Here is a 22,528-nt window from a genome sequence, read left to right as displayed (position 1 = left end):
TGTCATTAGTCCAGAGTTTCTTGATCTCAGCACTGTTGACATTTGGGGCCAGGTCTCTCTCTGGGGTGGGGCGGGCTGTCCTGTGCCCTGTCGGATGGTGAGCAGCACCCCTGGCCTCACCCCTCAGCTGCCAGAGTCTCCTCCCCCCCTACTATTCATCACAGCCAGAATGTCTCCAGACCTTGCCCAGTGTCCTGGGCTGGGGGACAGTGCAGAGTCACCCCTCCCCTGACCCTGGGGACGAACCACTGCTCTACTCTGACTTCGGGATTCCTGAATGAACTGTAGATTCATTGGTTTGTAACCACTGGGTCTGTTGGTCAGATCCTTTATATGGCCTCCCGTCACTTTATGTGGTTGACTGGCTGGTTGATTCATTCATGCAACTGTCACTCACCCTCTAGCCCCCCATCTTTTTCTAATCCCACCTCCCACCATGCTGTCCTTCGAGCTGCTTTGGGTTCTTGGTGTCTCTCTGCAGGCCAAGGAAATTCCTACCATGGGGCCTTGGCTCTTGCTTTTTGTTGCATCTGAACCCCTTTACACCAAGATATGTGGGTAGCTCATTCCTTTACTTAATTTGGGACTGTTCAGCGGTCACTTTCTCTGAGACCACCCCGGGAAAAGCATCACCCCCAGACATCCTCTGTGCTTTTACCCTGCTGGCTGACCCATGGCATAGGCATTTGTGTTTATTGTGTGTCAGCAACCGGCAGCTCCCCCCTCCCACCCACCGCCCCTCTCATCCCTTGGGTTGTAAGCTCCATGGGGCAGGGACATACCTGGGCACCTTAGGTCTCCCAGCCCAATGGGCTCACGGTGTCTTACAGTTTCTGGAACACGCTGAGCTGCACAGGTGTCCCACATGCCCGGGCCCTCTGAGAAGGCCCCCTCTGCCGTGTGTGTGTGACCCCTGCGGGGTCAGGGGGAAGAGCCAAGGCCACCTGTCCTGCCTCTCTCTAGGGTTGAAGCTGCCCTCCCGGACCTGGTCTCCGCCGTTCGAGGCCGAGGGCTCCCAGAAGCACAACCAGAGTGAATACGAGGAGTCTGCCGGCGAATGCTGCTCCTGCCCCAAAACGGACTCTCAGATCCTCAAGGAGCTAGAGGAGTCCTCTTTTAGGAAGACGTTTGAGGATTACCTGCACAACGTGGTGTTTGTCCCCAGGTCAGAACGGTTCCTAGGCTCGGTGTTGGGGGTCATTACCCGGGGAAGAGGATGAAGTGGGGACCCAGAGGGTGGGCAGGTGGGTAAAGGAGGAGATTCAGTAGCAACCTTGCCAGGAAGAGTACATAAGCACCCTAAATGGGGAAAGGTTAAAAAAAAAAAACAAAAAACACCTAATATTTGTTTCCCCACGTGGCCCAACCTCTGTGTCCCAGCCTCAGGCCTCCATCTGCGTTCTTAGACGAGCTCCATTAGATTTTGAGGCACAACCTGAGGGATGCCCACCTGGCCCCATGCTTGATTTACTTTCAAGTCTCAGGCTTGTCCGTCTCCGCAGGCTTCTCAACCGTTCTGGAAATTTCTATGGCATCTTCAACATCCCAAGGCTTCTCCTGTTTAAATATGTTGAGTTTCCTTTAGTGAATGAAGGGATTTATTGATGTACATTTGATCTGAGAGGGTTTGTAGTGACCCCACGCTACTCATCCGTCTTTGCCTTTCCCAGGGCAGAGATACTTAGGTAAATGGCACGTTTCTCTCGATGCCTCAGTTTACTTATCTGCCAAGTGCAGATAATAATAGTTCCTATTTCTTAGGAACGTGAGAGCACGTGAGTCGCTCAGGCTTCACAGTGAAGCCTGAGCCCTGCCAACCTTTAGAGCCAGCTCCTCCTCTACTGTGGGGCTGTGGTCCTCTGTGCTGCGGGATTGTTGAGCAGCATCCCTGCCTTGACCCACCTGATGTCAACAGCTCTGTCTGCATCATAACAGCTCATGAATCTTTATAGTAACCTACCGACCTCCTTGTCACCTCCCTTCCATGGGTCCAAAGCCAGTGTTTCTGAGCTGGCGAGTGATCCAGTTACGGGAGCTGGTGAGCCACCTCCTATCCCGCTCCCCTTACAGACCTCAGCAGGCGGGCCACCCAGGAATATCAGATGCAATGGGAGGTTTCCAAAGTGGATCGAAACCGCACTTGGTTAACGTTGGGATAAAAAAAAGATGATAAAAAAAAAAAGGATGCTAAGATGGGTCCCTTCAAATGCCTTCCACCCCTTCTCATACAAATAGATGTTTTTCCAGAGCCATCGGTGTGTAAAATTCTAAAAAACCCTCTTTTCCTTGTGTTTCTCCCCCACCCGATGACCCTGAGTCCAAGAGTACTAAATGTCAAGCCCAGGCATGGAGGCAGTTACTGTTTTACCCATTAAAAGCAAAATACGGCCGGTCTCAAGGAAATGGCTGAGTCAGTTGTGATGTTTAAATGTAGTCAGGTTTGACATCCGGGGGGAACCCCAGCTGGCCAGGTCTCCAGCAGCGAGTGTGGGGAGGGGGGATTTTCTCTGATATTCTTCTTGCTGGGTTCTCTGCACCTGCCGGAGCCGATGTAAGTTGGGTGTTGGGAAAAGTGGTCCACAGTCAAGGGCAGGGCACCCTTGGGCTGCTCGGAGGGAATGTGGCTTCCAGGGTGTCAGAAGGAAGTCGTCGGTCTGCAAGAGTTCTGTGTGTCCTCAAAGTGGTTGGTTTTGTTTTCACAGAAAATCCTCTTCGAGCCCTGGTGCTGAGGACACTAGGTATGGCTCACCTGCAGGACGTCTGCGTGGCCGCTGGTGGCTGCTCAGTGCAGAGCCAGGCCAGGCAGGGCAGGAAGCACGCTGTGTGCCTTCGACACTCCAGGGGCTTCTGTGGCTTAATGCATGTGATGGGCTGCTCTGCTGACACCAGAGGCTTCGTGAATCCAAACATTAACTGCCTTCACCCTGAAATGGGATCTGGGCATGAATGTTGGGAACAAATCTTCACTAACATATTCTTACTAAAACATAGAATCAAGGGGCACCTGGCTGGCTCAGTCAGTAGAGCTTGTGACTCTTGGTCTCTGGGTCATGAGTTCGAACCCCACGTTGGGGGTGGAGTTTACTTAAAAAAAAAACGTAGAATAGAAAAGCTTCTTTCTGGGCACCTCTTAGATGCCCCACATGTCCCTCCATGCATTCGTTCGCTGAACATTTATTTATCAACACCTACGGTGTGGGCAGAACTATGTCTGACACCCAGAGTCGAAGCCACATGCAGCAGGCAGTGGGAGAGCCTGATCTGCTAGCAGAACATTTTTTATTTGGGGTGACAAGTGTGGGACTGCAGGTGTGAGCACAGGTGTGCATGTCACTGAAGTCCACGGAGGACGGGCAGGGTTGCCTTTGACTTGTGTCTTGAAGAGCAAAGGGGGATGGGTTGTCCTGGAGGGGAGGACAGGCAGAGAGGCCCTTGGGGTGAATCACGGGCTTTTGGGAGGAACCAGCCAGGAACCAGCCGGGAGACTGGAAAGGCCAGTGGGGGCCATGTGGAGGGATTTTATGCTCTCAGCAGTGAAGGTTTGCTTTGTTTTCAGGCATGTTTGTGTGGCCCCGATCTGACATCTAGTGGCCATTTGGAATATAATCTGGAGAAAAGAAAGGCCTAGAAATTTAAGGCTTTGGTCCAGATCAGGGTTTCTCCATCTCAGAGGGACCTACATTTAGGGTCAGAGTATTCTTAGTAGCGGGGCCTGCCCTGGGTGTGGTAGGATGTTGAGCAGCATCTCTGGTCTCTGGTCTCACAATGCCAGTAGCTCATGCGTTCCCCAAGTAGCGACAGCCAAAAATGTTTCCAGACATGCCAGATGTCCCCCAGTGGTGGGGTGAGGGGCAGACCCACCCCTGGTTGAGGACCGCTGGTTTGGCATGAGATTGTGGGGTGTGTAAGCAGTGGAGCCTGTGGGAACCCCAAGCTACAGATAAGGGGGGATGACTGCAAGTACATTCGGCTTCTTTGATGAGACCTTTTCATGTTTCTAGTGGTCCAGACACCCATTTCTCAGTGGTTCTTCATGAGGCACTGTGTCATGGTCATTTGGGAACCCCACCTGTGCGTGGATGGAAATGTTCTGAATCTCACTAACATGGACCCATCTTTGTTTTTGTCCAGGAACGTCACTGCTCTTTGCATATGAGGGGACCATGCAAAAAATCTTTTTTTTTTTCCATGCAAAAAATCTTAATGCATACCCCCCCACAGCCCCCACCAGGATTTATTTTCTGACTACAGTGCAGTAGGAACTAAAAATTGACTTGAAACATTTGAAAGGACAAGTGTTTCCTGGTGATTTAAAAGTCGATCACTTTTATACCTTTTGGGAGAGGCAGATGTGGGGACTTTCATTAAAGTCCACTTGGAAAACAGTGGGAAGGAGAATCTCACTCACATAGCTTAAATTTGTAGAATATCGCCAAAAACTGGGCTTTGATGCAAATTAGTAGCCTTAAATGATTTTGTGACTTAAGAAAAAAACCTGAAAAGGTAAAAATAGAAATGTATTGCAGGGGAGGGGAAATCAAGATTGCTGAACTTGCAAATATAAGGATGAAACCACAAATAACTAGAAGTAAAGCAGATGATATACTACTGGGTCCAAGGAAGATTTTAATGTTGAACTGTCTCTGGACAATTTTGTGTTATCCAATTTGAAGCTTTTGGTGAGAAGTGAAGTCTTAATTTGATCTGATTCAAGACAAAGCAGAAAAAATTAAATATTCTAATACCTTTGGTAAATGACTAAAAATTATGTCTCAAATAGTCCCTGGACCCAGAGAATTTTATAGATGAGTTATTTCAAACTCTGTAATATAGAAACTTTTCTGAGCATAGGAATCTATGGAAATCTTTCTAGGTTGTTTTGTTTTGTTTTTTGTTTTATTTAAAAATATTTTTATTTATTTGTTTATGAGAGACACACAGAGAGAGGCAGAGACATAGGCAGAGGGAGAAGCAGGCTCTCCACGGGGAGCCTGATGTGGGACTTGATTCCAGGACCCTGGGATCTCGACCTGAGTCAAAGGCAGATGTTCAACTGTTGAGCCACCGAGGTGTCCCTCCAGCTCATTTTATGAAGCTAACATAACACTCCTTAGTAGAACCTGATGCAGATGCCATGTCAACAGAAACCCCAGGACCAGCTAACATGAGACTTTAGATCCAAACGTCCTAAATGAAACTGTGTGCTAATGGTATCATTTAACTCAGAAGTGCAAGGACAGTTTATGACCCAGAGATATGATAGTTCATTAAGGGACCCAATAAGGAAAATCACGTAGTAATCTCCATTGTCCAATTAATGAGCAAAAAATGAGGCAAATGATGAGCAAAAAAGAGGCCTTTTATAAAAATGGGAGTAGGATACTTCTGCTACAGGTAAATATTACTTGAGTGAAACCAATAGCCAACCTAACATTGTACTTAATCTGTCCCTGTTATATTTAGAAGGAACCCCAGTGTTGTGGTGTCATCATTGCTAATTAACATTTCCCTGGGTGTCTAGCCAATGCAATAAGACAAGAAACAGAAATTAGAATAGCAAAGAATGGATTGTGAGGAAATAACGTTATTGATATTCGCAGACAGCCTAGCGCAACGGTAGTAAACACGCTATGGGCTACGGCGTACAGGCTGGCCACCCATTTCTTGTCAATGAAGTTTTATTGGAATGCAGCTGCTCCCATTTGTTTATATTTTGTGTACAACTGCTTTCAAGCTACAATAGCTGGAAAGCCATTGAGAGTTTTGACAAAAAGTGCGTGTGGCACGTGTCCCACAAAATCGAAAATAGTTACTTTCTACCATCGACAGGAAAAGTTAGCTGACTCTTTTTCTAGTACGATCCTTGAAAACTCAGCTCTGAAGCTCTTAGAAGAGAGTTTGGGAAAGAAGGTACAATAAAATTAAACAAAAAGCCCATCGATATATTAGCAATAGTTAGAAAACAGAGGAGATCCCTTTCGTAATTGCCATACCACCTTGGTAACCAAGTGGAGAATTAAAAAATTCTAAAGTCTGCCGAGCACTAAGATTGTCCAGATATGTGTGGGAGACTTTTTCGCACCACTTAAAGAAAACCCACTGGCGATCGACAGATGGGTAAATTGTGCAGCATGGTTTATAGTGTTAATATCCTTAGTGAATAAACAGGGCAGGAGTAGGAACAGTGAGGAAAGCGCTAGAACATCCCAGAAACAGAGGAGAGAGACAGGCACTTCCCTAGAGAAACATGAGGAACCGAGGAACGGAGGAAGGAAAGACAAGCTCACAGAGAATGGTTCTAAGAAATGCAAACAAAGCAGCAGTGCTTTGTTTTTCGGTCAATCTCTTGTATTGAAAATCTGCAAACAAACAAATCCCAAAGAATCCTTTAACCCAGTGCACTGATGAGGTTACCCTGAGGTGCAGTTTCAGAGGCTACTGGTAAGACCCCCCAGTCAGTCTAAAGGCCCTGGAGAGCAATTTTGCCCTATGGGCAAATTGGCACAGTCTGGTGATTTCCCTTCTTAAAAGAGTCTAGTTTTAGGATGTCTTAAGATAATCAATGATCACAGCAATATTTATAATATTATTATAAATATTTATTAAATATTAAATATAGCAATATTTATTATAATTATTATAATATTATAATAATTTATAATAGCAAAATGCCCGCATAAGGGCATCCTTGTACAGAGGTACTTAGGGCTCAGTTCCAGACCCACCGTGGTAAGATGAATATTGTAGGAAAGCAGGTCACGTGAGTTTTGGTTTCCCAGTGCGTATAAATGTTCCGTTGCGACTCGACTGTGCTCTATTAGGTGTGCAACAGCATTATGTCTAACAAATCAGCATACACACCTTAATTAAAAAAAACATTGCTAAAAAACGCAAACCATCATCTGGGATTTCGTTGAGTCGTAATCACAGATCACAGATCACTGCAACAACCACAATAATAATGAGAACGTTTGAAGCAGTGTGAGAATCACCAAAAGGTGGCCCCGAGACCCAAAGTGAGGAAATGCTATTGGAAAAAGAGTGCTGGTAGACTTGCCCGATGTGGGGCCACCACCGACCTTCAATTTGTAAACGTGCAGGATCTGCAAAGCACGATAGGGCAAAGTACAATAAAATGAGGTGTGTGTGTGCAGGAAATAAAAGAGGACGATGCTTAGTCATTTATGGCTCATGCATCAATTGAATATTTTCTCGTCCAAGTTTTCTGAGGTGAACATTTGTAGCAGGGAAGGAAAACTTCCACACTGAAAAAAGACAAAACATAAATTCCATGCTCAGTACTTAGGGCATTATGGTTTAAGGAAGCTCTTTGATGAATGTTTCCACAAGCGAACAAAGGCATACAAAACTAGCTTGGTCCTCATTATACCTACACATAATATTTCTAGAAAAAAAAACCAAATTGCCCACAGGAAACAGTGTGCGGTGGCATGATGAGTAAATGAAATTTTCTCTATGCTTTTTGTGTATGCGTGTCTATACATTTTTAGGCCATTAGGTTCATTTCTTAATTTCTTCTTAATTAATCGGGGGGAAATGTGTGTTGACTGCATTGGGTTTTTTGTTTGTTTTTTTGGAGTTACCCTTACCGACCTGAGTGATAAGATTTTTCTCTTTTTTTCACCCAACAATTGAAATTTAGTCACTACTATGATGAAGATGTCCTGTAGGGTCACAAGAATTAGAAGATGCGTTTTTCCTGTTTAGACTGCTGATGCTGGCCAGTAGTTGGGGCTGCTGGGCTCCTGCCATTTGACAGGGTTCATGAAAAGTTAGACTCTTCCATGCTTTGGGCATCTTATCTTTAACACTGACCCTGGGTGGCCGATTAATCTGCAAAATGACAACCTGAAATCAAGCATGTTGAGGGGGAACATTGGTGTGTGTCCTCTGCAGATGGTCCTGGAGTCCCCCCTGCCCCCCGCCCCGCCTGGAGGGCATCCTGGAAGCTGCTCCGGGTTGTAATTCCTGGCAACCTGCATTTAATCTGTGTGCCTCCCTGCATCCCCACTGCACCAGCCTGTGATTTTGAGCCTTCTGATTCCCCCGCAGCGTTTTGTCCTCAGGGTGGTGATTGCATGACCGTGTGTGTCCTGTTGTCGTGACAGGCCATCGAGGAAACGCAGGGCGCTCAGTGATGCTGGCAACGTGACAGCAGCTATACCCACAGTTCCCGGTTTCCCCAACACCTCGACCAGCACGCCCACGAGCCCGGAGGAGCACAAGCCCTTCGAGAAAGTGGTGAACAAAGAATCTCTGGTCATCTCCGGTCTGCGCCACTTCACTGGCTACCGCATCGAGCTGCAGGCTTGCAACCAAGACTCCCCCGAGGAGAGGTGCAGCGTGGCGGCCTATGTCAGCGCCAGGACCATGCCCGAAGGTGGGTTGTCACATCGTGGCCCCAGGAGCCCCAGGCTGACCCAGGGGAAGCCCTCCACCCGTTAGGCAGCGGGGATGTGTACTTTAACTTATTTGTCTTTGTCATTTCTTATTTTTATTCGTACCCAGCTTTATTGAGATACCATTAACATATAACATTGCGTAAGGTGTACGGCGTGTGGATTTGATACACGTGTGTATTCAGTGTGATTACCACTGTAGCGTTGGCTCCCACCTCCATCCCAGTACACGATTACATTCCTTTTTCTGTAGTGAGAACACTTAAGATCTACTCTCCTAGCAACTTCCAAGAGTGTCGTAAAGTATTGTTAACTGTAGTCACCACGCTGTACGTTGTTAGATCCCTACGACTGATTCATCGTCCACGCTGGAAGTTTGGACCCTTCGGTTAATATCTTTGCATTACCCCTCAGGTCCCCCCAGCCCCTGGTAACCACCATTCTACTCTGTTATCTGTGAGTTCTGCTTTTTTTAGATTCCACATATGAGTGAGATCACACAGTATTTGTCTTTCTCTGTTTGGCTGATTTCACTGAGCAGAATGCCCTGAGGGTCTGTCCATATTGCCTGTATGATCATTTGATTGCACGAGTCGTGCATAGCCATTATATAAATGTTAACAAATCTACACACGCAGATATACACATGAGAAAAATAAAGCGAAATTAAGAAATACATAGATGTATGGCATTAATCAGGGTTCTCCTGAGCAATAGAACCGATGGGATATGAGATAAGACAGATGGAGAGATAGGGACGTAGGTAGTCCCGTAAAGAAGTGAGTTTTACACGTAGGAAATTTCCCACGAGGAAAGTGGAACACAGGACAGTTAGGCAAGCAGCTTGAGGGTGGTTGCCCAGCTGGTAGGTGGTGGAGGTGGGATTGGGTCCAGGGGTTAGGTGCCTGCCTCTAACCACTGCTCCTCACAGCCAAGGCAGACGACATCGTTGGCCCCGTGACCCACGAAATCTTCGAGAACAATGTCGTTCACTTGATGTGGCAGGAGCCAAAGGAACCCAATGGTCTGATCGTGCTTTATGAAGTGAGTTACCGACGGTATGGCGATGAGGTAAGACTCCTGATGCTCGGGCCTGTGCCTCCAAGCTGTCACTGGGACCTCCTTCCTCTTCTTAAACCTGGCCCAGGCACTTCTCCTATCAGATGTGTTGTCATGAGGACTCAAAGCCTCAGATTTACAACTTTCCAGGGCGATGGCTCAGAAGTGCCAATCTATAAACTTATTTATTTCCTGTTTCCCACATTGCTTCTCACATTTCAGCCTCGTCCTACAAGATGAATGATGGTGTGTCCCTCCTGACACGGCAGGAGACCCATTTCCCTTTAGACAGAGTTACCTGAGTCTGGGGACAAATCACTTAAGATCTTGATAAGTAATTTTTTGTTTGCTACCAGACACCGTGCAGGGTGGTGTGTGAATGCAGAGACGTGCAAGATATGTAACCTGAGAATAAAAAAGTGGCCAGGCTATCCTGAGGGTTCTACTGGGTGTCTTGCACACAGGAGGCAGGGAACACACAGTAGTATCTCATTTATCGTGTTTTATCCCGTCCAAGGCATGATAAGCAGCCCCATGATTTTTGTGGACTGCTAAAAAAGAAAAAAAAAGATGCTGCCAATTCTAATTGTAAGTCTGTGTTGCTTGTAAGATGCATTGCAATTTCAGAAATGCCAAAATGTGAAAATAATATGCCTCTCAGGACCGATGAAATGCGATAAATCCTCAGAATAGCCCAGTGACCTTGGTACTGAGGCAGCCAGAATTTAAATAGTTTTGTCCAGGGTCCATGAGAATAAAGTCAGGATTCAAACCCAAGACTATCTGATGTTCTAATCCAAGGGTTGGCAACTGTTTTTCTGTAAAGGGCCAGAGAGTGAACATGTTTGGCTCTGCAGCCAGATGGTCTCTGTTGCAAATACTTAACTCTGCTGTTGTAGCTCGGAAGCCACCATATAGAGGATGTGTAAACTAATGGGTATGGTCGTGTGCCAGTGAAACTTTTTTTTTTTTACAAAAACAGGCAGCAGGCTGGAGTTGGCCAGTTCGCGCTCTAAGCCACGTCTGTAACTACCGTGGGGGTAGATTTCCGTCCCTAGCAGGGCTTTGGGCTGCTCAGAGTCACTGGTGGGGGCTTGAATCTAACGGGACAACTCTCCCCTTTACCATGTGACTTTGAGCAAATGAGTCACTTCACCTCCTTGGGTTTGACTGAGCCCTTCCCCTGTCCCAGACATTGCACTGAGTCCTTTGCAACTGTCCATGTGAACCTCACAACGACCCAACCAGGTGGGATCTGTTAGTGCCTCCTTTTTCGGGCAGGAGCATGGACATTGGAGGAGCTGAGTGGACTTGCTCGGACTCAGGACTTAAACTGGACTGTTGGGCTCTGGAGTCTGCTATCTACACCTGAGGGCAGTCACTTAGGTCAGAGGTCATTTTCTATATATGGCCAGAAAGTTAAAGTTTTTAGTTTTTAGGTTTTTTTTTTGTTTTTTTTTTTAAGATTTTGAAATTTATTTTTCATGAGAGACACAGAGAGGGAGAGGCAGAGACACAGGCAGAGGGAGAAGCAGGCCCCATGCAGGAAGCTCGATGTGGGACTCGATCCTGCGACCCAAGAATCACGCCCTGAGCCACAGGCAGACACTCAACCACTGAGCCACCCAGGGGTCCCTAAAGTTTTTAGTTTTGGGAGCCATAAAGTCAGGCTTGGGCATGAGGTTTTTTTTGTTTTTGTTTTTGTTTTTTATAATAACAGCTTTACTGTGGTACATTTGCATACCATAAAATACACCCATTTAAAATATACAATTTGGGGTGCCCGGCTGGCTCGGTCTGTAGAGCGTGCGACTCTTGATCTCAGAGTTGTGAGTTCGAGCCCCACATTGGGTGTAGAGATTGCTTACGAATAAAATCTTTACAATAAAACAAAATAAAATACACAATTCAATGGTGTTTTTTAAAAAGATTTTTGCAATTTTTATTGTAAAGTTTTATTGAATTGTATACAATTCAATGGCGTCTTTTAAAAGATCTTTACAATCTTTATTGTAAAATTTTATTGAATTGTATACAATTCAGTGGTTTTTTAAAAAAGATATTTACAATTTTTGTTGTAAAATTTTATTGAATTGTGTATAATTCAATGGCGTCTTTTTAGAGATCGCTTCCTTTTTTTTTTTTTTGAGGTTCTATTTATTTATTCATGAGAGTCAGAGAGAGAGGCAGAGACACAGGCAGAGGGAGAAGCAGGCTCCATGCAGGGAGCCTGATGTTGGGACTCCATCCCGGGTCTCCAGGATCACACTCTGGGCTGAAGGCGGAGCTAAACCCCTGAGCCACCCGGGCTGCCCTTTAGAGAACTTTATAATTTTTATTGTAAAGTTTTATTGAGTTATATATAATTCAGCATTTTTAAAAAAGATTTTTACGATTTTATTATAAAATTTTATTGAATTCTCTATGGATTTGCTTGTTCTGGACACTTCCTTTGAATGAATCATACGATATATGGCCTTCTGTTACCGGCTTCTATAATCATCATCATGTTTTTGAGGCCCGTCCATGCAGTGGTGTGTGTCCAGGCTTCATTCCTTTTCATGACTGAGAAATATTCCATCATATGAGTGGACCACATTTTGTTATTCACTCATCCATAGATGGGCATTTGGGTCATTTTCACTTTCTTGTGAGTAATCCTGCTCAGAGCATTTGTGTGTAAGAGCTCAGAGCATTTCTGTGTGGATGTGTGGTTTCAGTTCTCCTAGGTGCATGTCAAGGGATGGGGTCCCTGGATCCCGTGCTAACTCTTTTAAGGAAATGCCCACTCTCCCCACAGTGGCTGCACCATTTTATATTTCCTATGATTCCAACACTTGTTGGCTATCTTTTTTATTAGAGCCATGCTTGTGGGTGCCAGTGGTATCTCATCGTGGTCTTGGTTTGCATTTTCCCGATGGCTCATTTGGGCCTGAGTTTTGTTGTGCTCTTCCCTGAACTCATGGGGCTCTTCTGCTGCAGGCAGAAGTTAGGGTCAGCCCTAGAACCAGGGTGGGGTTGAGGATGGGAGGCAGGAGCTTCGCAAGGGGGAGGGTCAGCTTCCAAAAGAAGTTTGGGATGTTTTGGGCAGCAAGGAAGAGCATGTGGATTCTTTGCAGTGGGCAGCATGTTTCCACTGCAGACCCTCCTTGATTTTATTTGTGCTGCTATGACCAACTCTTTCCCGTTTGCCTGGAATTTGCCAGTAGTGAGCACTGAAGTCCTACATCGTAGGAACCCCTTGGTCCAGGGCAAACTGGGACAGTTGGTTACCCTATTGACCTAACTCTAAATTCTCCCAGCTGCCTTTGACTGGACTGCCTCCCCTGTTCCTGGAGCCCAAGGGGCACCAGTAGGAATCCCCATTAGAGTGTCTGCCCCACATGGCCGAGCACCAATCCCGGACAGACTGGCCCTATTTTTTTAAATATTTATTTTATTTTATTCATTTTTATTTGTTCACATTTTTTATTTAAATTTAATTTGCCGGGCAGCCCTGGTGGCGCAGCAGTTTAGCACCGCCTGCAGCCTGGGGTGTGATCCTGGAGACCCGGGATCAACGGGTTCTGTGTCAGGCTCCATGCATGGAGCCTCCCTCTGCCTGTGTCTCTGCCTCTCTCTCTCTGTATGAATAAATAAATAAAATCTTAAAAAAATTTTAATTTGCCAACATGTAGTTTAATACCCAGTGCTCATTCCACCAAATGTCCTCCTCGGTGCCCATCACCCAGTTACCCCATTCCTCCACCCACCTCCCCTTATGCAACCCTTTGTTTGTCTCCCAGAGTTAGGAGTCTCTCATGGTTTGTCTCCCTCTCTAATTTTTACCACTCAGTTCCCCTCCTTTCCCTTATAATCCCTTTCACTATTTCTTATATTCCACGTATGAGTGAAACCATATGATGATTGTCCTTCTCTAACTGACTTATTTCACTTAGCATACACACCGCATCTTCTTTATCCATCATCTGTTGAAGGACATCGTGGCTCCTTCTGTAGTTTGGCTATTGTGGACATTGCTGCTATGAACATTGGGGTGTAGGTGTCCCGGTGTTTCATTACATCAGTATCTTTCAGGGTAAATCCCCAGTAGTGCAATTGCTGGGTTGTGGCGTAGCTCTATTTTTAACTTGTTGAGGAACCTCCACACTGAGTGGCTGTGCCAGTTTGCATTCCCACCAACAGTGCAGGAGGGTTCCCCTTTCTCCACATCCTCTCCAACATTTGTTTCCTGCCTTGTTAATTTTCACCATTTTCACTGGTGTGAGGTGGGATCTCATTGTGGTTTTGATTTGTATTTCCCTGATGGCAAGTGATGTGGAGCATTTTCTCATGTGCTTATTGGCCATGTCTATGTCTTCTTTGGAGAAATGTCTTTTCATGTCTTCTGCCCATTTCATGATTGGATTGTTTATTTCTTGGGTGTTGAGTTTGTTAAGTTCTTTACAGATCTTGGAAACTAGCCCTTTATCTGATAGGTCATTTGCAAATATCTTCTCCCATTCTGTAGGTTGTCTTTTAGTTTTGTGGACTGTTTCTTTTGCTGTGCAGAAGCTTTTTATCCTGATGAAGTCCCAATAGTTCATTTTTGCTTTTGTTTCCCTTCAGACTGGCCCTGTTTGCCCATTAGGGGAACACAGAGATGGGGGGAAAATAGGAGACAGTGAGAGATTACAGTCACCTTTTAAAAAACCTTGTCAGAATAACACCCAGTGCTCACCCATTCACCCCCACCCCCCGCCCTCCTCCCCTTCCACCACCCCTAGTTCGTTTCCCAGAGTTAGGAGTCTTCCATGTTCTGTCTCCCTTTCTGATATTTCCTACCCGTTTCTTCTCCCTTCCCTTCTATTCCCTTTCACTATTATTTATATTTCTTCTGTATGTTGGCAAATTGAACACCAATAAAAAATAAATTTATTATTAAAAAAAAACATTCTTGAAAACAAAAACAAAACAAAAAAAAAACCTTGTCATAGACAAGATGGAGGATTATCTCCAACATTTTCCTTTATTACCTGGCATTGCTTTGATAAAGTAAGAAAATAATGTAAAAATAGTTTTTTTAAAGATTTTATTTGTTAGAAAGCAAGAGAGTACAAGCAGGGGGAGCAGGAGGGGGAGAGAGAGAAGCAGGCTTCCCACTGAATAGAGAGCCCGACTTGGGGTTTAATCCCAGGATTCCAAGGTCATGACCTGAGCCGAAGGCAGACACCTAACTGCCACCCAGGCACCCCAATTTTTTTAAGCATACCATTAATACTGTTGGGGTATGAATTTGCCAGTTCTACAAAATTCTCTCCAGCATTTGGTGGGAGGTCTTTTTTTTTTTTTTTGGTATTTGTAGGTTAACTGAAATCCCCTCTAGCTGCATCACCTTCGAATCTCTCTGTCCTTGAGCCTCTTGCTGGAGTCATTTGCCCTCTTACCTCATCCCCTCTCTGCCCAGGAGACCCTGGCCCCGGGGACCACCCCCTCCCTGGAAGGAGCATCGATGTTGAACTTTGGTGTACTCCTGTCCTTGGCTTCAGTATCTTTCACAGTTTTGAGATTCTTTCTTGATGGCACAAACTTTCATATATTTGGCTTCTTTGCTCTTTGTCAGGTTTTGCTTCTCTCTCTCTCTCTCTCTTTTTTTTTTGCTTCTCGTTTTTGCTTTTGTTTCTCAGTGCCTGTGGAGAGACAGCCGCCTTGTTCCTTCCATGATGCTCCCTTCCTGGTCCTCTCACCCCTTGAGGTTTGTGGGACCCATTGCCGGCCTTGGAGGATGCATTTCCACTTTGTTCCTGATAGCAGCTACCTTTGGTTGCTATATTTGCTTATTTGTCCCTTTCTGCTTGGTGACTCATTCTACTTGGAAGAACCTTTGGATCAGAGCCGCCGCCCCCCCCCCCCCCCCCCCCCCCCCCCGCTGCCAGCCCAATCCAGCCCGATCTGTTTTCTGGCTGCTATTGTCACATGATAAGCCCAGGAACTTGGAGCTGTTTTGGAAAGTTCTTAAAATTTGGCCTGACTCGTGCAGGTTTCATGGGCTCATTTCCCAGTGATCTTGCCTCTCCCAAGAAAGCTCTGGGTTGACCTCTGTTTACATGGTTATCACTGGGCTGTGTATGCTTTACTTATCTCCTCTCTGTTTTCAGAGATTGAGGTAGATCCCATCTCTTTTTTTCAGAATGGTCAAATCAGTCAAATCAAATCAAGAGGTGGGAAGGAGCTTTAAAACGTGTCCTTGGGACGCCTGGGTGGCTCAGCCGTTAAGCATCTGCCTTTAGTTCAGGGCGTGATCCTGAAGTCCCGTGATTGAGTCCCACATGGGTTCCCTGCATGGAGCCTGCTTCTCCCTCTGCCTGTGTCTCTGCCCCTCTCTCTCTCTTTCTCTCTCTCTCTCTCTGTCTCTGTCTCTCATGAATAAATAAATAAAATTTAAAAAATCTTAAATGTGTCCTTAAGACATAAAGTACATTCACATGTTTGGATCTGAGGCTAGCAGGTGGGGGGCAAAGCCTGAAATTTGGTTTAGGTCACGTAGGTCTCTTCTTCCCTGACCTTCTTGGACTTTCTAGAGGCCTGGTGACTGTGTCCCCCAGTGGTTTCAGAAAGCTCAGGAGCCAGATGGTTCTGGATTCAAGGGTTGGCCCTGCCACGTACCAGCTATGAGATCTCCAACCAACCATGTCATCTCTTCAACCAGGGGTGTCGGCAAACACCTTTTATGCCTGTTTTTGTCCAGCTCGAGATCTAAGAATCACTTTCATATCTTCAAATGGCTGGAAAAAGAATTCAGAACATCGAGAGGGGAATAGTGTTATGACCCATGTCAACCTGCGAAGTTTAGCTTTGGCATCCACCGCGTTCAGTGGGCTCATGGCCTCATCTGCTTGTGGATGGATGCTATGGGTTGGCGATTGGCCTCGGGCTGCTCTTGTGCTACAACAGCGGAGTTGAGTGGGTCATTTGAGTTGGTCCCAGTGACTGCCTGGCCCCTTGAAGCCAAAAAAATGTTCTCTCTGGCCCTTTATGGCAAAAAGTTTGCTGACCTCTGCCCTGGTCGCCTCTTTCCTGGTTTCTGATGTGAGGCCGAGCCCCAGTGGGGTTGTCAGAAGAGGGAAATGACATGATCCAGGTCAAACACCTGGCTTGTGGTTTAGGAAGGGGTGGCTGTTATCAATAACGACAGCTCCCAAGTGAGCTTCCTTACGTGGAGAGCCAGAATGCGGAGACTCTGACTGGGCCAGCGTGGCTCGTGTGCGTGGTACTCGGACTGTGGCTTCCTTCCTCGGTGTCATTTTGGAGCAGGGGACATTCCTGCTGGGGATGGACATACATTCCTGCTGGGGATGGACATTCCCGAGTGACAAAGAACAACCCTCACACCTGCCCTCTCTCCTCTTCTTGTCTTCCAGGAGCTTCACCTGTGTGTCTCCCGGAGGCATTTTGCTCTGGAGCGTGGCTGCAGGCTACGCGGGCTGCCTCCGGGGAATTACAGCGTGCGAGTCCGGGCCACCTCCCTGGCGGGTAATGGCTCCTGGACAGAAGCCACCTATTTCTACGTGACAGACTATTGTAAGTCTGCATGCCAGAGCATTTCAGAGGATGGCTGGGGAAGCGTGGAGGCCATGCCCGCCGGCCCTGGCCTGGTCCTCTGGGTCTGCTGGCTGGTGCTGTGTGACCTGGGCAATGTGCTTGCCCTTTCTGAGCCTGTACTTCCTCGTCTGACCATGGGGATAATAATAAGATCCCCACCACCCCCTGCCTTGGAGGTGAAAGGAGATTTCAGTGACATTATAAATGTCAAATAGCTTGTACAGAGCATGTCTGATTAACATTAGCTCCTGTTACTAGTGTCTTAATATTTGTTTTTACATGGGTTGTGCTCTCCAAGGGAGGACATGGGAGCTTGCCTACTTAGTCTCAGATATGTTCTTGATATGTGGGCAGTAAATGCTGCCATTGGGTGAGCAGGGTACACTGGACAGGGTGGGAGGCTGGGGAAGGCTGAGCTGGTCAAGGAATGCTTCCTGGAGGTGGTGACATCTTGACCCAGACCTAGAAGAATGTACAAGTGGGGACAAAAGAAGATGGCTATCCTGGCATGCGGTAGGAGCCTAGACACTTGAATGAGCAAGCAAACAAATGACTGAGAAGCAGGGGAGATTCTAGACCAGGAGGAGTGGGAGCTTGGGTGGGAGGAGTGAAACAAGGCTCCTGCTTGGCTGGCTGGATTTTCAAACATACTGGGCACAGTGGGACTTTGGAAAGTGGGAAGTGATTCTTGCTGGCCAGTGTCAGGGCTGCGATGAGCGTCGTGACACCAGCTGGGTGTGCGATGCTATGATTCCGATGGTGCCTAGTAGAGTTAGCACAGACCCTGCCAGGTTAGGAGCAGGGATCCCAGCAAGTCTGCCGTCCCTTCAGATGCCAGATGCAAGTTGGGGGTTCTCCAAGCTCCCTTGAACTTCTAACTGGCAACAAACTTAGGGGTTCCCATGACCCTCTCTCCCAGATTCAGTCATTTGCTAGATCAGCTCCCCGAGCTCAGAAAAGTGTTATATTACAATGACTGTGTTATTATTATAAAGGCTATCGCTCAGGACCACACAAATGAAGAGACACATAGGGGAAGGCCAGGAGGGTCCAGGACACTGGGCTCCTGCGTCTTCTCTCCCTGGAATCAGGATGTGTCCCATTGTCCTCCTGGCATTCTGATGTGGTCACCAGCCAGGAAGCTTCTCTGAGCGTTGGTGTTGAGGGTTTCGTTAGCGTACGCAGTACTGATCGCATCGTTGGCTGTGTGACGGAACTCCATCCCCAGTCCCTCTGAGCTCTGGAGGTCAGGCTGGCTCAGGTCCCAACCTTCCAATCACATGCTTGGTCTGCTGGTGACCAGTCCCCATCCTGGGTCATCTCCTCTCATAGCCTAAGCTCAGGGATGTTCCAAGAAGCTTGTATATAACAAAAACACTCCTATTACCCAGGACATTTCAACGATTTGGAGTCTCTTGCTTAAGAACCAGGACGCCATGAATAAAATGGCAAGGAAAATATCAAAATGGGAAAAATGTTTGTAACGTCATTGACAAAGATTTAATCTCCTTGATATAAAATGAATATATATCTATATTATAGATATATAGTATATGAGTAGAAGATATATATAAATCCCAACACAAGAATATGCAAAGAACATAAATAGCCAATTTAAAAAGAAATATAATGGGATCCCTGGGTGGCGCAGCGGTTTAGTGCCTGCCTTTGGCCCAGGGCGCGATCCTGGAGACCCGGGATCGAATCCCACGTCGGGCTCCTGGTGCATGGAGCCTGCTTCTCCCTCTGCCTATGTCTCTGCCTCTCTCTCTCTCTCTGTGACTATCATAAATAAATAAAAATTAAAAAAAAGATTAAAAAAATATATAAAAGAAAACATAAGAAAAAGAAAGAAAACCTCAAAATCACACCAAAAAAAAAAAAGAAAAAAGAAGCAAATTAAAACAACATGTAATTTTTAACGTATCGGATTGGCAAGGCTTTTGTTTCTGGGTGTTTTTTTTTTTAAGATTTTATTTATTTACTTGAGAAAGAGAGAGAGAGAGAGCACAAGCTGGGGGAGCAGCAGAGGGAGAGGGAGAAGCACACTTCCCACTGGGCAGGAAGCCCGACCTGGGTCTTGATCCCAGGATCCTGGGATCATGACCTAAGTTGAGGCAGATGCTTAGCTGACTGAGCCACCCAGGCACCCCTAAAAATTATTAAGACTTTCAAGATGGTGACAGTGGAATGTCAGGGAGCAGCACCCTGCCAAGTGTGGGGACTTGGATGATGGCCTGGGCTATGTGTCTGTGAAGCTGGCCCTGTGGGGTATGGGGGGAGAAGACTGACAGTGGGCAGTGGTCTGGGGGTCAGGGCCTCTGGGAGCCAGCCGGTGTTTCAGGACTGCTGGAAAAGAAGAGTTGGGGAGACCAGCAGAGAGGCTCGGGGACAAGAGAAGGGGCAGGTGCGTGTGGCTCCCACCATTATAGGCATAGGTGTGATTTGTGATATGAACACATTTTGATGCGAACCATATATTTTCTTATTCCATTTCAGTAGATGTCCCATCGAATATTGCAAAAATTATCATCGGCCCCCTCATCTTTGTCTTTCTCTTCAGTGTTGTGATTGGAAGTATTTACCTGTTCCTGAGAAAGAGGTGGGTACGGTGGTGCACTGGTAAATGGTGAAAGACTGGCTCTCCAGAAAAGAAAGTATGCCTAGATACAGAGAGAGCTATAGCTAAGCTCATTATAAATTTTGCTGACCCCCTCCCCCCAAAATGTTGCTGACACGAGGGATATAGATAGCACACAACGTACAGGTAATGATCATAATACAGTACATAGGGCTCTTTATCATAAATTCCCTCTAGTTGGTTGATTCTTCCCACATGTTTTGGTTGATTTTCTTCCCCTCCCCGAACCTTTGTATCTACCAGTCCACCTATGGCTGCAGGTGATGAATGAGTGTAATTCCAACCTGAATGTTGGTTGATGTCTTATTTTCATTAAAGAGTAAGGGAAAAATGAACTAAGATGTGTAGGTTCATCAATAGAGAGGTGACTTCACTCAATCAAGGAGTAACTCTTAAATGCCAGAGGAACATTTTCTCAAAAATTTTTTGCCATTTGCAACATCGTGGCTACGGAGATGACATGCTTTCTTTTTTTAAGATTATTTCTTTGAGAGAGAGAGAGAGAGCAAGCAGGAGGAGGGGCAGAGGGAGAGGGGGAGAGAATCCCAAGCAGACTCCATGCTCAGCAGGGAGCCCAACGCAGGGCTCGATCCTAGGATCCCGAGATCATAACCAGCCTCTTGGGACGCCTGGGTGGCTCAGTGGTTGAGTGTCTGCCTTTAGCTCAGGTCATGATCCTGAGGTCCTAGGATCGAGTCCCACATCGGACTCCCTGCAGAGAGCCTGCTTCTCCCTCTGCTTGTGTTCCTGCCTTTCTCTGTGTGTCTCTAATGAATAAATAAATAAAATCTTAAAAAAAAAAAGAGTCAGCTGCTTAATTGACTGAGCCCCCAGGAGCCCTGAAATGACACACTTTTATGCTTATTCTGCATTGTCAACATTTTTTTGCCATCATTTCCTCAAGCCTGGATAGACAACAGAATGATAGATGGAGTCTTGGTTTGTAGCTTCCTGTTTCTTTCTGTGATGTAAATATCACCACTGTGGCCAGTTTCAAGCTACAGACATGACACTGATGGTAGTAAGAAGTAACATGATAATTAGGAAGTGGTGAGTTTTGCTTTTAATGTCATTTTATTTAATTATAAGCCGATATCATGTAATTTTGGACGATGGCTGTATTCAAAGCCTGCTCTCAAACTTCCTGAAAATTTAGCAGTTGTTTCTCATGAGCTGGGATGAGAACAGTAAAGGGTGAGTGGCCTTTAGGTGTTATATGGGCAACCGTAAGTTATGGTTTGTGGTCCTATGTTGATGCACGGAAGTAGCCATGTGATGGGCTCCCACTCCTAACACCCTGGACCATATCCAGGATCACATGGATGCTCCTGGTAAGGGTTGCTGTTTGCACTGAGGAGCCTATATTCCCCCTGCGAGTGACCCAGAGTCCTGTGAGAATATCAAGCTGGGATGTCCTCCTTGTTCTCCTCCAGGCAGCCGGATGGGCCACTGGGACCGCTGTATGCTTCTTCAAACCCTGAGTACCTCAGTGCCAGTGATGGTGAGTACCATCCCCTTACCCCTCGGTGGCCAGAATCCTGCCTTTTGGGCTCCTTGGCCATCACTGTCAAGTGGAGTCAGGGGTTGACACCCGGGGAGGCTGACACAATCTCTCTTGTTCACTTGAGCTTGCAGACCTGCCCCTTGCAGACCGCCTTACTCTGAGCAGCCAAGCACCTGGTGTATGGCTGGGCTGGTCTAGCTGGTCTGGGACCCGTGAACTGGGCTGAGAATCTGGTGTCTCAGCTGTAGGAGTGTGGATCCTGGGACCTGTGCCAGGGACGGTGCCGAGGGTCAGAGTCAGAGAGCCATGTATGGACTTGCCATCCAGGCTGGCCAATGGGAGTCGGAAGCCAAAATGAGAGACGGGAGATGAGGGGTGGGGAGGACAAGAATGAAGGGTAAGATGGGGCAGACAGGGGACCATGTGGATGCCGGGGACACACCTGCTGCTAGCAGGAGCCAAACACAGATGTGACGCTGATGCTGGTGGTGGGAGTATAGGACCGACTCAATTTCCCTTGATTGTACCAAAGGGCATTGAGCAGCCCCTAGAGGTAAGGCTTGGTTGTTCCTTCAGCGGAGAAAGCACATGCCACGTTATGTTTCCAAAGTACTTCATGCAGCCAAAAAAAAAATAAAAAAGTGACTTTTGAGGCATGGGCACTGTTGCCTGGTAGGACACTGCTGTGGGATACAGAGGTGATGTTTTTAAGGATACCCAGGATTTGTTTTGTCAGGTCTGATAAGGCATGGGGCACCACACAGGGAAGCCCCGGGGTCAGGCAGGAGGCAGAGGGAGTGTGGGAGAAGGTGGATGAGCATCTTCATTGTGGTCTCCTCAGGAGGGCAAGGCAAGGCAGGGTGAGATCGAGGACTGGCTATTTTGAATGATCTCAGTGGGTTCTGGGGTGTACAGGCTGGGCCTTGGTTGACCAGCCCTGTCTTCAAATACAGTCGCATTCTGAGCTACCAGGGTTAGGACTTCAACATAAATATTTTTGGGGGGAACACACAATTTAGCCCCCCTTTGGAAGAAGGCAGGAACCATTTTGGCTTTTCTTATGAGGCCTTTGTGCATTCGTCTGCAAATTGTTGGCCGTGTAACAAACCACCCCAGAGTTAGTGGCTTAAAACAGCCGGCATCTATTAGCTCACCATTTGGTGGGTCCGCCACCTGGGATCTGCTCAGCGGGGCCAATTTTTTGGTCTTGCCGGGGCTCGTTCACATGGCTGCAGGCTGCCTGCCGACCCATCAGCTGGTGCTGGGTGGTCTTGCGTGGCCTCCGTCACATGTCCAGCGGTTGGCAGGCTGGGTGGCCTCCCA

General features: G+C 46.8%; 1 protein-coding gene across 4 annotated transcripts in view; it reads left to right on the top strand.

Annotated features, from left to right (window-relative positions):
* Nucleotides 1-22,528, top strand: part of INSR (insulin receptor) — a 135,257-nt gene that overhangs the window by 100,173 nt on the left and 12,556 nt on the right. For 3 of the 4 annotated variants that reach the window (XM_038567406.1, XM_038567409.1, XM_038567408.1), the window contains 7 exons: nucleotides 964-1,165; nucleotides 2,703-2,738; nucleotides 8,130-8,401; nucleotides 9,352-9,491; nucleotides 16,880-17,039; nucleotides 19,560-19,662; nucleotides 21,135-21,202. In XM_038567406.1, the coding sequence (XP_038423334.1) occupies nucleotides 964-1,165; nucleotides 2,703-2,738; nucleotides 8,130-8,401; nucleotides 9,352-9,491; nucleotides 16,880-17,039; nucleotides 19,560-19,662; nucleotides 21,135-21,202 (981 nt within the window). The remainder of the gene's footprint in view (nucleotides 1-963; nucleotides 1,166-2,702; nucleotides 2,739-8,129; nucleotides 8,402-9,351; nucleotides 9,492-16,879; nucleotides 17,040-19,559; nucleotides 19,663-21,134; nucleotides 21,203-22,528) is intronic. The other variant, XM_038567407.1, reaches the window with a different exon arrangement.

The sequence above is a fragment of the Canis lupus genome, chromosome 20 (assembly GCF_011100685.1).
Source record: "Canis lupus familiaris isolate Mischka breed German Shepherd chromosome 20, alternate assembly UU_Cfam_GSD_1.0, whole genome shotgun sequence".
Classification (NCBI taxonomy): domain Eukaryota; kingdom Metazoa; phylum Chordata; class Mammalia; order Carnivora; family Canidae; genus Canis; species Canis lupus.
Note: the sequence above shows the minus strand (reverse complement) of the source record. Positions and strands in the feature narration are given on the sequence as shown.